Source organism: Crocodylus siamensis, chromosome 10, assembly GCF_052110815.1.
Source record: "Crocodylus siamensis isolate JL-2025a chromosome 10, ASM5211081v1, whole genome shotgun sequence".
NCBI lineage: Eukaryota > Metazoa > Chordata > Crocodylia > Crocodylidae > Crocodylus > Crocodylus siamensis.
In genome coordinates this window covers 57406871-57421312 of record NC_143404.1, presented here as the reverse complement: position 1 = coordinate 57421312, position 14442 = coordinate 57406871, and the positions used below count along the sequence as shown (strand labels likewise).

The 14442-nt window shown below is 43.0% G+C and overlaps 1 protein-coding gene across 4 annotated transcripts; it reads left to right on the top strand.

Annotated features, from left to right (window-relative positions):
• The first annotated feature begins 6275 nt into the window (after positions 1-6275).
• Positions 6276-12604, top strand: TTPAL (alpha tocopherol transfer protein like). Of its 4 annotated transcripts, none has more exons than XM_090020479.1 (6): positions 6276-6408; positions 7664-8117; positions 8843-9036; positions 9137-9247; positions 10280-10523; positions 12265-12604. In XM_090020479.1, the coding sequence occupies exons 2-6, from the start codon at positions 7679-7681 to the stop codon at positions 12339-12341; spliced, it is 1065 nt and encodes a 354-aa protein (XP_089876605.1). In that variant the 5' UTR covers positions 6276-6408; positions 7664-7678; the 3' UTR covers positions 12342-12604. The 4 variants fall into 4 exon arrangements, with proteins under 4 accessions (XP_089876605.1, XP_089876607.1, XP_089876608.1 ...); XM_090020482.1 differs by having other exon boundaries at positions 6373-6408; positions 7664-7761; XM_090020480.1 differs by lacking the exon at positions 6276-6408 and adding an exon at positions 6479-6793.
• The last annotated feature ends 1838 nt before the right edge of the window (positions 12605-14442 follow it).

Sequence of the window (14442 nt, the reverse complement as noted above, 5' to 3'; positions counted from 1 at the left end):
GGAAGGCCAAAGTGCCTGGAAATGTGCTTGTTACACTTCTCAAACATTTTTGCCCATTGTAAAACATCTAGAGACTCAGTCTAAGGTCAAGTGGAAACTCAGAGACCAGGAAATTAAAAAAAAAAGTTGGGCTATTTTTCTTGTGTGGCTTTTCTCGTGATTTGTGCATGCCTAGAACTGACAATACTGCTTTTCCTCTCATCCTGATTTGCAAATATAGTGCCATTGTAACTAGGATCTGTAAGAGGAGTGAGAAGTTACTTGAGCATATCCCCCCAACCCATACTCCATATTCAAAACCAGAAGAGAATACATTTAAATACTACTGGTATATTTCCAAATCAGAGTTGGGTGACAACAGTCTTCAGATTCTAATTAGATTTAGCCTGGATATGGGAATCAAGAGAAAGGCTAATCCAGACACTGAGTTTGAGTTCTTATTCAAGAACACCTGCCTCTCAGGAGCAGTTCTTGCCAGATGCCTGCTGTCTTGAATGATAGGAATCTCACACGTTTAGCTAATCCTTGAGATACTTCATCAGCCAAATACCATCATGGTTCTCTGCTCTATCTAAAGTAGAACTAGAAAATCCCCCCTTTCAAGTTGAGGTGTGACCTAGAACAAGAAGAAGCTTGTTCAGTTCAAGAACAAGTCATACATGCCTAAAAATGTAGTGCTTTGAATTTAACTGGATCCAAGTCCTGACCATTTCTTTGAAAAAATCTATGAGTTTAGCTGGTTCTGTTAGGCAAACCTAATCCACAAACCACATAGGAAGAAATATCCAGACATTTATTTATTTATTTGAAGTTTAATGGCCAGTTACTCTGGTATATGAGAACATGACGTACTGTACATTCAGTGAAACAGCCCACAACAGACAATGCAGAAAATTGCACTGTCCTGGAGCACCCCAAGGCCTCCTCAGAAAATCCGCAAGGTTCGGAAGCTGAGCTCCTTCTCTCAGATTTTACTGCAGTCAGCTTAACTTTGTCCCTCTTTTCCAAATGGCAGCACATCCCTTCAACCTGCAATAGTTGCTTTCAGTGAAATGTGTCTGGCAAGAGCAGTTTGTTGCTAAAATATGTGTTTTCCTATGCTGGAATTCCCGGAATTGTATTTCACTCGTTTGTGAAGATTTCCTAGAATGACAGTTGTTAAAGTGGCTTTTCAGAAGCAGCAGTGTACAAGATACCTTGTGCATTCGGTTTGCAATAATAACGTGGTTTTCTTGTGATGCCATTTTCCAAAACCATTTCAAGCAGCTCAGATGCTGGACTGAAACAAATCTATCTGGGTCCCAAACGGTTAGTGCCACATAGATAGCATTGCAGAGGGCTGCAAATCTTTTTTCACTAACCAATTAACTTTGAAACGCTGCATTAGTACTGACAGAATGATACCACCAATGAGGAATTAGGCACTTACATCCTATTGACATCATTCTTTCCACAAAAAACTTCACGATAGAAGTGAAAGTATCGAAAGACTGGCAGGACTTGGAACGAGATCTCCTGTAAATCCATCCAAAGGACCCAGTGACTAAGACACATTAATGCCCCTGTGTGTAGGCTCAAGCTCAGCAGCTGTACACTTACTGTTTTTCCATATCAGCTCATGGCTACAAAAAAAAAAAAAGCTTTTCAGGCTTATTTTTACTTAATTCGAAGTTGCTTTTCCCAATTAATCAGCAAGTGTATGTTTACTGCTGGCCTGACAGCTCTGGAGGCTGAGATTCACAGCAACCACAACTCAGGCAGTAACAATGTGAGCATCTCACACATTTGTCATGTCCCTAGTTTGGAGCTTCTGGTGCACATTTTGGATAAGTAGGAACAGATCTCCAGCGGCCATAAATTGACCCATCTCCATAGTGGCCCTAAATATGGAGCAACTCCTTGAGCTGTTTAAGATGCCATCACCCCTTGCTGAGGGAAGACTGAATGCTGAACTGGGGTGCTGGCCAATGAGAGGGGGAGCTGACATTAACTTCTTTAAAAAACATTTCTATTCATAAGATTTTCAGTACTCTAGATTTTTTGGTTGCTGATTTGGAACTGTGTTTTATAGTTATTATTGACAGAGAGTAGCTTATGGTCATGGTGTACAAATACAAAAGAGCCATGGTCTCACAGCTAAAAGGTATTTAGAAAAGTCTTTCAAGTCACTTTTAAAAGCTAACTTTGGTCCTAAAATGTGCCTTTTAGGAGGGAGCAAGAGACAATCTTCTCTTACAACTCAGCAAAGATCCTAATTATCTGAGCAGCTGTAAACCTGTGAAAATGCAACAGTCTCTGGCAAGTTTAGTGCTACTTAGAAGAAGGGAGTTTGTTATGGAAGCAGGCTCTGGATCCTCTCTGGTGTTTTTTTATTATCTTTGTGGTCATTAAATGGGTCTGAACTGCAGTGAGCTGCTGCTGTGTTTTGGAAGGCTATGGATTCCTGTCTGGTTTGCAAAGCCATGTTGTAGCAATATAAGGGTACCACCCAGACATGAACATATAGCTGACTCAGAAGATTAACAAGTCATTATATGACTGGAAAAACATTCTCCTTTGCATTTCTCTCTGGAAACATCTTGAAAGCTTTCCCAGGGGGTCTCTACCTCTAACTGCTGGTATCCAGTACTCTGCTAACTGTCCCAATATTCATTTAAGAATATACAAATAAAGGACTAGAAGAGATGTCCTCAGTCCTGCTATCATAGGAACCACTTCATATAACTCTGGAAGTAGTTATGTTTTTGCCCCCTTGTTTCTACTGGGAGGCTGTTTCAACACCTCCTTGTTCTGCTAGTTACAAACCTTCTTCTAGAGCCTAATGGAATATTCTGAACACAACTGAGTCTAGTTAGCCACAGAGGGTGGCATTTGCTGAGACCTCTTAATTCCCTCCATGAAGTTGCAGATACACAGACAGATGGTTCTTTGGACTCTTTTTTTCCAATTGCCATTAAAGCAAAGGTTTTCTCAGTTGTTAATAAGACTAAAAGAAGGTCCAGATCCAGCTCCGATTCCAGACTATGAGCCTTTCCACTGGCAGGAGATGGATTGGGCCCGAACAGCCCATCAGTATTTCCAAATGTTGATGTGTCTCAGGGAAAGTCTGCCAAGAACCAATATAGCAAGTACTGTAAAGACAGAGGAGACGATGGAAATCTACACAAAATGCCAACACTTCAGAAGAGTCCACAGCAGGAAGCCATTTGCAAAGGGAGAGAGGGTCATTAGCTGAGAGAAACAGTGTACCTGTTTGCTGAGCACTGTGATTATTACCCAGTTTTCTAAAAAAGGAGTCTTTTCTGGTAAACATCTAGGAGATAGGAAAGCTGCAGTTAGGCTGCGGCATGTGGGTCGTTCTACTTGCATGCCAGTTACCCTTGGATGATAAAACCTTGACACCGAAGTGCATCTGGACTAAACCAGAGAAAATGATTTTGAGGCAAATAGGTCTGTTTGCCTGGCTTTTTTCTGCTTGTCAAACTGTCTCTGTCTCCCTCTGTTGCTTGCAGGGCTGAATTGCACCAAGGATATACAGCAAAAGTAGCACAAATCCCCTTAGTTGAGGCTCTCTTTGATGAAGATTGTGTTTTTTGAGCATTCAGTATTTTTTACTTCATCCCTTTTGAGAGCTCTCTTTTGCAATGACTTGCAGTGAAGTAGTATGATCTGCCTCTTTTCTCCCCAAATGTTCCTACTGATCGCTTTCAAAATCTGGCAAATCTGGAGACTGAGCACAGAGTAATGTTAGAATGATATATGCAACTGTATTGTAGCGGAGCCTCTGACCTGCAATCAGGGCCCCACTGTGCTCGGTCCTGTACAAAGTGCTAAGTAACAAGCCATCCGTGCTCCAAAGAGCTTATCATCTAGGTCAGTGGGGCCAATCTTTTTTGGCAGGTGTGCCACAAATTAGCCCTGTATCTTCCCCAAGTGCCACTCCAGTCCCCTTCTCCTGCCTGATATACTGCTCTGCTTTCTTTCTGCCCTCTCTGGCACTGTGCTGCCTAACCCCTTCAGGATCTGCTACATGCCACACACACAGGCTGCGTGTACTAACTGTGGCACTCATATGGCAGGTTGCCCCCCCCCATGTAGACAATGAGAAATATTCAAAAACTGAAATGAGCCATGATCCAATAGGAATAAGGACAACTTTAGTGACACTTTCTGATGATTCAAAACAATCCAAAGGAATAAATCAAACCACCTGTAAGTCCCACACCATGCTGTGCCCGTGTTAGGAGCTGTGGGAATCTTGTTGGAAAATACTGTAGCCTTTTATATACAGGGAAGGCTCCTTTACCTTCAGGGGAAAAACAGGCTGTCCTTCCTCAGAAGAAAGACCCAAACCATAAACTACTTCTAAGTAAGTAATTGACTACTTCCTGGGTTATGCAGTAAGCAAATTGTTACATCTGGTCTCAAAACTGTGTTCAGTCATATCCACTATGCGCACCTCCTCTTATAACACCTGACATTTCTATACAGCCTTTCAGCATGTATGGTGTCCATAATTCGCTGGATGAGTCATTCCGCAGAAGGGAGACCATATCTTCCTGAGATAGAGCTTGAGGGTGTAGACTCAATAGTGGGGCTCTTCTGACCAAGTCAAGTTGAACCAATATGTCCAGCAAAGTACAAAGGAGTGCTGGGCTACTAAACATGCCACATTTTAGATGAGCCATGAATATGGTCATGGATGATTGTGTGATGTTGTTTGGTAAAATGAAAGGTTTATTAATTCAGACACCAGGCCAAAATCTATTTTATATTACTGAAGAGAGCTGGCCTGGTTTTTTCCTGCAACTTCTAGCATTATCTCCCTTTCCTGTTTTACTGAGGTTGTGAGTTATGCTTGGCTAATATCTATAACACATATGTGGCTCCTGAAATTGAGAGACCCTAGAAAAGGTCAAAAGATGATTACAAACTGACTATGTGTCTTGGATTCCATCTGTCATTCACATAAGGCATGAAAACTTCTCTGAAATGTGCAATAATCCTTTAAGATCATTTTATTGTACAGAAACCTTTGCTTCTGATTGGAGAATTCAACTACAGCTCCTGGCCTCAGCTCGCTTTGCTGTTGGCTTTTTTCAGAAAGTCTCTCACAGGCCCGAGGTGATGGTATGGCATTTCCCAATCTATTCAGTCTTTACAAATGCATACTGGTATTTTTCACCAGTGTATTTACCTCAGAGAAGAGAGGTTTAAACCAGTATAAATTGCATGCATGGGCAGATACCAAATTTTGGAAAGGAGGGTACAGATGGTGAGATGCATCATCATATATAAAACAACATATTTTTATCCAGTTAAAAATGAACTAGAAGCTTTACTAATATGCTAGGGGCCAAGAACTGGATTATTCAGTTTAAGATTGAAGCAAAAAAATTTTCATTGGAATGATTTTACAACTATCTGTAAGGCTGTGAAATAGGAGCTTCCTTACCAGGGGCAGCTAATAGACTGCAGAACAAAGGCTAGCTTGACTGGTAGAACATCAAGACCACTGCAAAGGAGAGAGGGTCATTAACACCTGTAGGATGAGGAGTTTAGATGAGATCAGGTAGATGACAATGAGGCATGAAGTCAAGGCACTCCCTCAGCACTGCCTGACTTGAAATGCTGCTGTCACCGCCACGCAGTTAGTTGGTTTTCAAATCTGGGTGGAACAGGAATCAAAGGGGGTGGAGGAGCGTCCCTGTCCCCCCACTGGAACCGCTTCTGCCTGCAGGGGACCAGGATAATTTACAGAGGCGTAACATCCAATACAAACTACTCCTCCAGTATTAATGCATCTGTGGCCTTTAGGAAGGATCTAGGGATCCTTTTGGACAAGCAACTTAACATGAACTCCCAGTGTGATGCTGCGGCACCAAGGGGCCAGCACACTCCTGAGGGATATAACCAGGGAGATTTTATCTCTGTAGCAAGCACGTGTGAGATCGGTGCTAGAATAACATATCCATTGCAGCATGGGCAAACCGGGTGGCTGCTTAGGGCCCAGGCAGAAAGGGGGCCTGAAAATAAAAAAAAAATTACAATGGCAAAAATAAGTGTTAATATTGCGCAAATCCGGCACTGGCAACATTATCAATTGAGAACAAACTATTTAAACACATCGATACCACGGATCTAACACTCCGCCCCACTCAGCCCCGCCGCAGCAACCGCCGAGCGGGCAGCGCCGGGGGGCGGGGCGCACCACACCCCTCCCCCGCAGGAAGGTACCACTGACGCGGGGGAATCTATCCTTCCTTCTCTCCCCTCTTCTATGGAACGTGCCGTTCTAGGCCGGGCGGCTCTGACGCCTGGACGCCGTTTCGTGACTTCCTGTTGAGTGGCAGTGTGTTTCCGGGGTGAGGTGTTCGCTCCCTGGAAACGGCTGCGCCCGGCGTTCCGGTGAGCGGGGGGCGGGGCGAGGGGCTCCCGGGGGTAGCGCAGAGCCGGTGGCAAGTTGGGCTTCCGCGGGCGAAGCGGCCGAGCCCCCGCGGCCTCCGTGTGACTGGCCTGACCCGCATCCCGGGCTCTGCTCCCAGTCAAGGAGCAGGCTCTGCGCCGGGTCTTCTCCTTGCCCGTCAGCGAGGGGCCTGCCAGGCCCTGCTTCCCGCGGGACGCTTTGGAGGTGCCCGGGACGGGCAGCACCTGGGTCCCTGCTTCTTGCGGGAAGCATTTTCCTTTCCTGCATCTGCCTCGCGGCTTCAGCCTGCGCCGCGGGAGCTCGCAGCCTCTTGAAGCGGCGACTTTCGGAGCGTGGCGGGTCCCGAAACAGTTGCTGGATCGAAGGGTGGGAGTGATTGAAACCTGCAGCCAGCCCCCGCTAGAATTTTGTAGGGAGGTGTTTGAAGCGTGATCAATTCTTCGTTTAGACTTCAGCTGTGTTGCGAGAGGCCCTAAGGGTTTCAGCCGCCAAGTTCTGATGCAAACTCATTTCCGTGCCCACTAAAAATCAGAAAATTAATAAAGCCCGCCTCACATTGTTCCATCCTAAACTTCCTTATCAGCAAAAGCTGCCGTGGTTCCCCTGCTTTACCTGTGGCAGGTTATGGTGTTAGGCAGGAGTCGTCTTATGTAGTGTTTGGATAGGGATGGTTCCCTCTCTGGCAGGGGGTTGGACTTGAGCAGTGTTTTTCAACCCATGGTTCGCAACCTAAAATTGGGTCACAAGAATATATGAAAGGGTTGCAAACAAACTTTAAAAATGGATTCTCCTTTAAAGGAGACAAACATGGGAAACCATGGCTTTTCCCTTGCAGGCTGGCAGAGCTCCAGTCTGTGAAGGGCTGCAGGGGGGAGTGGGTTGGGAGTGAGGAGCACTCAATGTTTACAAATGGGTCCCAGTACAAAAAAGTTTGAGAACCACTGGACTAGATGACTTCTGGAGGTCCCTTCCAGCCCCACTTCTCTATGATTCTTCTGAGAAGATTGGTTTCCACCCCAAACTAGCGTAAATAAATAATCTATAAGTCTAAGTCTGAAAGAGCCAGAATTAAGATCCAAGAGTTCCTGTCCCCTTGCCACCAAGTCCTGTGGGTGTTGTTAAGCAATTTACCTTCTCTGTGTCCTAGTTCCTTCACGTTTTGTATTACAATAATGCTACATTTATAATCGGGTGTGTGGGATGGCTTGTCATATGCGGCATTTTGTTTTTTGACAGACCTCCTGCTAACTAATGTCAGGGGACAGTGATTGTACCAAAACAAGCCCATCTGTGGGGTCTCCATCAGATAATGAGTTTCTGCCAGATCGGCCTCGGTATGTATGCATGCTGTCTCCTGACCTTGTTGCCAAGGCTCGGGAAGAGCTCCAAGAGAAACCTGAATGGAGGCTCCGTGATGTACAAGCCCTCCGAGACATGGTGTGTAAGGACTATCCAACACTGGGCACCTGTCTGGACGATGCTTTCTTGCTAAGATTCCTTAGAGCCAGGAAATTTGATTACGATCGAGCTCTTCAGCTTCTGGTGAACTACCACACCTGTAGGAGGAGTTGGCCTGAGGTTTTCACTAACTTGAAGCCATCTGCGATAAAGGCTGTTCTAGAATCTGGCTTTGTCACTGTACTGCCTCACTTAGATCCTGAGGGACGCCATATTGTCTGCATTCGTCCAGGTATTGAAGTGCATGAATCAACTAGTTAGAATTAAGATTTTGTGTGTCTTTGAAATGTTTTCGAATGCATTAGCATCACTGTCATGCTTGTGGACAGCAGTTTTCCTTACAGATTGCACAACTTTGTTTCCTTACAACATTTGAAATGTTAATTTCTGAAAAGGGACATTTGTTTTCATTTCCTGCTTGCATAATTTATTTTCCTGTTTTAGCAACAGCGGCAGTTGAGTTAAACCAAATAATACAGTGAGGTGGATGAATGCAAATACTTTGTGGCTCAGGAAGGAATATGAACATATAGTCAGTCAGGCTGAGACAGTGATAGTCCTCCTTTTCTCCACCTTAACATGTATCACTACCTGTAACAACAAGTTGGGAGTTGTAAGTGGAGAGAGGAGCCTGGAACTTTTACTCCAGTCTAACCATCATGAATATGTTCCTGGTGTTGCAAGGTTTGCTGTGAACTTGTTTTTGTCCTATTTCTCTTCCAGTACAGAAGAGAAAGTAGGGGTGAAGTAGGGGGTTCTTAAGATTATTGGCTTTGCTCCTTGAAGTAAACTTGAATTGCCTGTCTGTCAGCTGACTTGAGAGAGGCTGTTTTAAACTAGCACAGTGGTTGTTGGAAAACTGTTTTAAGAGACCTGGAAATGTATACAAATTATTTTTTAAATGTGTTGTGGTTTACATTTACTTTCCAACTCACCATCAGTGTCTTGTAACCTTAGACAGATGGATACCCAGTCATTATCCAATTACTGAGAACATTCGTGCCATATACTTAACATTAGAAAAACTCATCCAGTCTGAAGAGACCCAAGTGAATGGAATTGTAATCCTTGCAGACTACAAAGGAGTCAGCTTATCTAAAGCATCCCATTTTGGTCCTTTTGTAGCCAAGAAAGTGATTGGAATTCTTCAGGTAAGGCCTGAACTGGTGGCTGGGGTGGACAGGAAGTCTTGTGCACTGTACAACCAAATATCTCTAAACTGTGTTGTAAAAAATCTTCTCTGCCCCTAAGGATGGTTTTCCAATTAGAATAAAAGCTGTCAATATCATCAATGAACCTCGCATATTCAAAGGCATTTTTGCTATCATCAAGCCCTTTCTGAAGGAAAAGATAGCAAACAGGGTAAGTGTACATGTGTCTCTCACTGTTGAACTTAAGCTCTTTGTGGCTACTGAATGTAAAAAAACGTTGAAAAAGATTGAACTGGTGTCATCACTCATTGCCTGTCAATGGTGTCATGCTTTTTATTTTAAACTAGCTCAGTATTAGAGAGATTACTCAGTAGGATTCCTTGCAGCACTGAAAGAGAATGTGGGAGAAGGGCTTTCTTTGTTACGTACCCGTGCTATGTCCTGAAGGCAGTAGGGAGATGTCTTTGTGTTAGTGCTTGCTCCCATTAGTGCACTCTATCCCCTCGCTCTCATTCCCTGTCCACCAAATCCTAGAAATACGACAGTGCAGCTGCCCTAGAATAGCTCTGAGCATGTGCTCAGCACTAATCTTAAGCTGTCTATTTTGAGTGTGCTTGTTTGCATGGACTCGGGGTCCGTTTAAGGTGGCTCTGTTAGGTAGTGCCCTCTGAGCTGGCGTTATTCAGCTAACAACATTCCATTTGTTAACTATTTCTTTGGAACAGGACATCTGAGTCATCCTTTTCCCCCCTCGCCCCTTATTTTTCCTTTCCTTTTCAAAATGTTATGGTGGCAACCTTCTCACCAGACAAGTAGCAAGAATTCACCTAGAGTTGGTTGATTCCTGTGCTTTATTTGCAGAGTGAGTTGAGAGCTGTTGATTCTGTCCTCCCAGCCTTGTGAATGATTGTAGGGTCAAACTGACCTTGCAGCCCAGCAGGATAACAAAACTGGAAGCCTAATTATTGTGACCAGGCTGAGTTCATCCTCCATAAGGCCAGACTTGCAAAGGGGATCGAACTGATTTCTAACCTTGTTTGCACAGTGCTGTATCCCATTTATGGTCAGTGAAATTAGCAGGAATCCTATAAGCAGAGGTCTAATTTCAAGATTTTCTTTGTGGTAAATAGGGGAATGGGTTTTTGCTGTTTTCCCTACTGAGCTAACTGCAGCTTAAAAAGGGCATCATTAACAAGCTGAAAAATTGTGCAATTCACATCTAGTTTTTAAATATCTTCCTCAGTTCTTTCTCCATGGCTCTGACTTGAACTCTTTACATCAAAACATTCCCCAAATGATCCTTCCTGAAGAGTATGGCGGCACTTCAGGGAAATTGGACATTTCTGCCTGGAATGAGTTGCTGCTGGCTTCAGAAGAGGATTTGCTGCATGATTTCTCTCAGCTGGTTCTCCCAGGTGACAGCTTACCCTGTGAGACATTGGTGAGCGGGGATGCTGATGAGAAACAATGTGATGACTCTCTGCGAGGTATGAAACCTCAGCTCTATTACTGTTACTGACACAGCTGAAGGAAGCTTCCTAGAACTGTCAAAAGCTACATACCCTCTCATGTTCTGAGAAAAAATAGTAGTTATGAATTCTGCCTGATTCCTAAACCTGTAGTTCATGAATAAGCTGCAGAGGCACTTTACACTGGAACCAAAGCAAGCAGCCATGGGTAAATAGGGGCAAGGCAGACTTTACTGAGAATCTAAGCAACAGGGCACATCATTCCCAAGCTATCTGAAGTGTTGTAGATTTGTTAACCCCAGTGTGAGTGACACAATCTGGTGCATTCCTCCTAATAACAAGACACAAATAACTCATGCTTGTGTGAACCTAATAACTTCTCTCTCATGGGGGTAAAAGGGCAGAAAATATTTGCCAGTTTGGCACCAAAAACTATAGCTTTGCCTTTGCTCTCTGCAAAGTGTAGCTCTGCCAGTGGAGGTTGTCAGAAATGTCAAATGCTTGATCCTGTCTGTGTGCTAGCACATCAGGATCAAGCAGATGTATCAGTGCTTCTTTTTAGATGTTAGAATAAGGTTCTTCTCTCAGAACTGTGGACTCCACAGTGTTGGTGCTTCTCTTCAATACTGCATGTGCAGGTTTTCCTAGCTGTACCAAGTTCTGCCCAGTGGATTTGAAAGGAGAATTTTACTCTGACTTCAGAAAAATGTGGTAACTTGTTCTGAAGTAGACTATAGTCACACGCAAATTCCACTTACAGAGAACCAAGAGCCTTTCAGATCTTATATCAAATAGCATTGTTTTCAAGAGGATGCAACTTTGAATATTGACAGCAATATAGGACCAAATGAGAGGGACTGAGATCACTCACTTGCATTAAGCATGTGTCACACAGTTGCTGTTTCCTTCAGCTAATTGTGTTAATCCCCTGCCTTACCTCTAAAAGGACATCCAAAGTTGTTCTTCAGTAAAACCTGTGGGAAGATTTTGTAGCAGTCAACATTAATGTATAGAAGGCAATATTAAGAATGAGAAAGCAAGGTGCTGCTTTAGATACGTTACTCTGGGTAGAATTTTTAAATCCAAATCTTTGCAAACCAAATGCAGACAGCATATCTTAAAAGCACATTCTCAGCTTTATTGTAAAGTATGGTTTTGTTCTCTGTGTGGCTTTGTTTGTCCTAGTTTGAATAATTGCATTGCCATTTTGATTTCAGCCCTATTTCTTTTTGGCTAGCAGGTTCTTATGAGATCAATTTTGTGATCCTTAACCATAAGCTTTGTGGTCCTGTGCTTTAGATTCTTACACTGAAGTTGGGCCTGTTGAATGAGGTCAAGGTGTCCTGTCTGAGTATGCTATTTCTGACTGCTCTTGCTCCTTCTTTGTCATTGTATTGAATTGTAAATTAACTTTGGAGTACATTCTTTTTGCACATGGTATGTTGTGCACAGTCAAAATAGTGCACAAGTGAAACCTCACAGGATATGGAAAGCACACCCAGCCATTTAAAGGGTATTTCAGTGGACAAGAGCATTGATTGTAACTGAACACCTCATTTTCATTGCACTTTTTAATGGCTGGAATATTTCGGTGGGAGGGAGTGGGAAGGAAGGGAGGGGGATTTTACCTAGTGCCAAGGGTGAAAAAGGGATCAGTTGTCTTGTTGTAAATGTGAAGTATGAGGTCTCATAGCGTTGGGACGTCTTTTTCTCAGTGTGCCAAACTATGCTTTTTTGATTGTCTGTCTTTTTTTCCCAGGTTGCAGCACAACATGGCTTTGTGTTGCCAGAATGTTTTGGGGGAAGGAATGGATGAAGGGTGTCATGGCACCCTGACCTGGCACAAGCAGAGTTTATTATAGAGCTGAAGGAAATGCCAGCTCTCTTTCTAAAGCAATATGAGATAGGAACTAGATTTTGGAGGGAACAAAATAGACGGTGTTTTCCAGCTGGTATCTTGCAGCTTTGGTGGGACCATGAATTTGGCATCCTTCCACCTCAGCAGAAGCATTACCAGGCCACCTCTATCATCATGTGGGAGCCTGGGAGTTGTTTAGAATCTGTGGTGAAAGAAATAAAGCTCTTCTTTCTTCCTTTCATGTTTTAAGTATGAGATTTTTCTTCTGCCTTCCATCACCGCCCATACCTTTCCTTTTGGGAAAATATCATGAAGCAGATAATCTTGTTAGGTGGGAAAAGTTTATTCCTGTCATCAGCCTTAATCTTGCAAGCCTGCAACTCTTGAAAAACAGGCAGAAATGCCATGTGAGCTAGTATCTGCCTCCATTTCTGAGCAGCATTTTCTTCTCAAATCTGCAGTGTAGTATTTGACTTCTGCATTCTGCCCTACATACAAGCTGCTTGGGCTTGTTGTAGAGGTTAGTGCAGCTCTCCAACTCGGCAAAATATCAGAATGAAATATTGGTGCTTTAAATCTTAGCTGTTAAACTGCCAGAAAATGGAATGAGGAATTTGCATGATTTGAGTGCCTTTCATTCGCCCGATCCACCACTCAAAAAAAAATTCCAGGGTGTACAGCATTTGTCCTTGAATTGGACCTGTGACAAGTTCTGTTCCTTGTTCATGATGTTTTTTTGACAGATTTCCCTTTCTAGAGGAGGTCTTTAGCACCACTTAGGCCTCAGGCCAGTGAGGAAAGAAGCTCTGCATGAGAAACTCGAATCCTTTCTTAAAAACGATGGGTTAGTTTGGTGAAAAGCCACCTATAAGGAAACCAGGCAACCCAACCACCCATGAGGAACCCATGCTTATGCCCTCTTTTTTCATGCCTTGTAAATGGTAACAAGACTGTATTTTAGTTGTGGCTTCATCAAACAGAGCCTTCCTGCTGGGAGAAAAATAAATAGACTGTTTTGTTTTGGCTTTATCCCTCTTAGTTAAAATACTTGTGGTCACCTCACTTGCCTGTTTCCTATCTAAGGAACTTTTGTTCCTAGAACTGGCTGCTTTGGACTGATCTAGAGAGATGCACTGGATATAGGAATTGGTTTTTCCCTAAATGTATCTTTTAAGATTCAAATTATGGGTTTGCTATCACTTCAGATGAGACATAATACTTCCTTCATTACCATCATCTCTCATCTTTCCTAATTCTCTCTCTGTGGTAGGTACTTTACCTGCTTTCCTATAGAAAGTATATCTGCGAGAGTATACAAAGCTGTATGAGATAGTCCTGAGACCTATTTCTCGTGTAGGAAGCAAAAGATGGAGCTAGCAGGCCAGTAGCCCTTTTGCCAGAGGTGATGGTACCAAAAAGCAAAAAGCTGGATGTTATTTGACAACAAATCTGCACTTCGTCTCTCATGTCTCCATCTGTAATGGAGATAGGGAGCAAGAGTACTGAAGAACCTCTTTTGCAGTATTAAAATTAATCTTACATTGTTTAATTAGAACTTGAATTCTGTGGAAGGCCAGTTGATGAAAACCTTGCATTACACAAGCAGTTTTAATCCAGTTTGGGCAAATAACTTGGAGAAAGGTGTTTGAACTACCATGGGCAACCTTAACTATCTCATGTGGCATTAAGACAAAGGTTAATTGTATACTGTAAATAAAACTACGTGAAGTTATACTCTTGCAAATGGGAGTTATGAACCCCGAGGTCTTCAGGGAACGGCTGGGGGTATGTGTCTTCTGTTAAATTCTTTCATCAGTTTCTTGGCAGGTTTGTCATCTACAAGATTGGTCAAGCTAATAATTATTTTGCCTTTTGTTGTAAGCAGGCCTAAAGGTGTTGGGCTAGGTGTACATCTGTTAATTGAAAAAAAAAAGTTTATTTTTATATTGCATTTTATAAAATGGAGTAGTTAAATGTGTAATTTTATTATGCATGGCTGGATATTAAAAATTCTACTGTAACAACTTCTAGTTTGATATATCTTGTGTGTATTTGCCACACCTCTTTTCAGATTAGTTT

What these genes read in the sequence shown, in the direction of transcription:
- TTPAL (XM_090020479.1), top strand. Translation starts at nt 7,679, where the DNA reads ATGTCAGGGGACAGTGATTGTACCAAAACAAGCCCATCTGTGGGGTCT. An exon ending in AGGAAAAGATAGCAAACAGG is followed by an intron (nt 9,248 to 10,279) that starts GTAAGTGTACAT and finishes TATCTTCCTCAG; the next exon opens with TTCTTTCTCCATGGCTCTGA. An exon ending in ATGTGATGACTCTCTGCGAG is followed by an intron (nt 10,524 to 12,264) that starts GTATGAAACCTC and finishes TTTTTTTCCCAG; the next exon opens with GTTGCAGCACAACATGGCTT.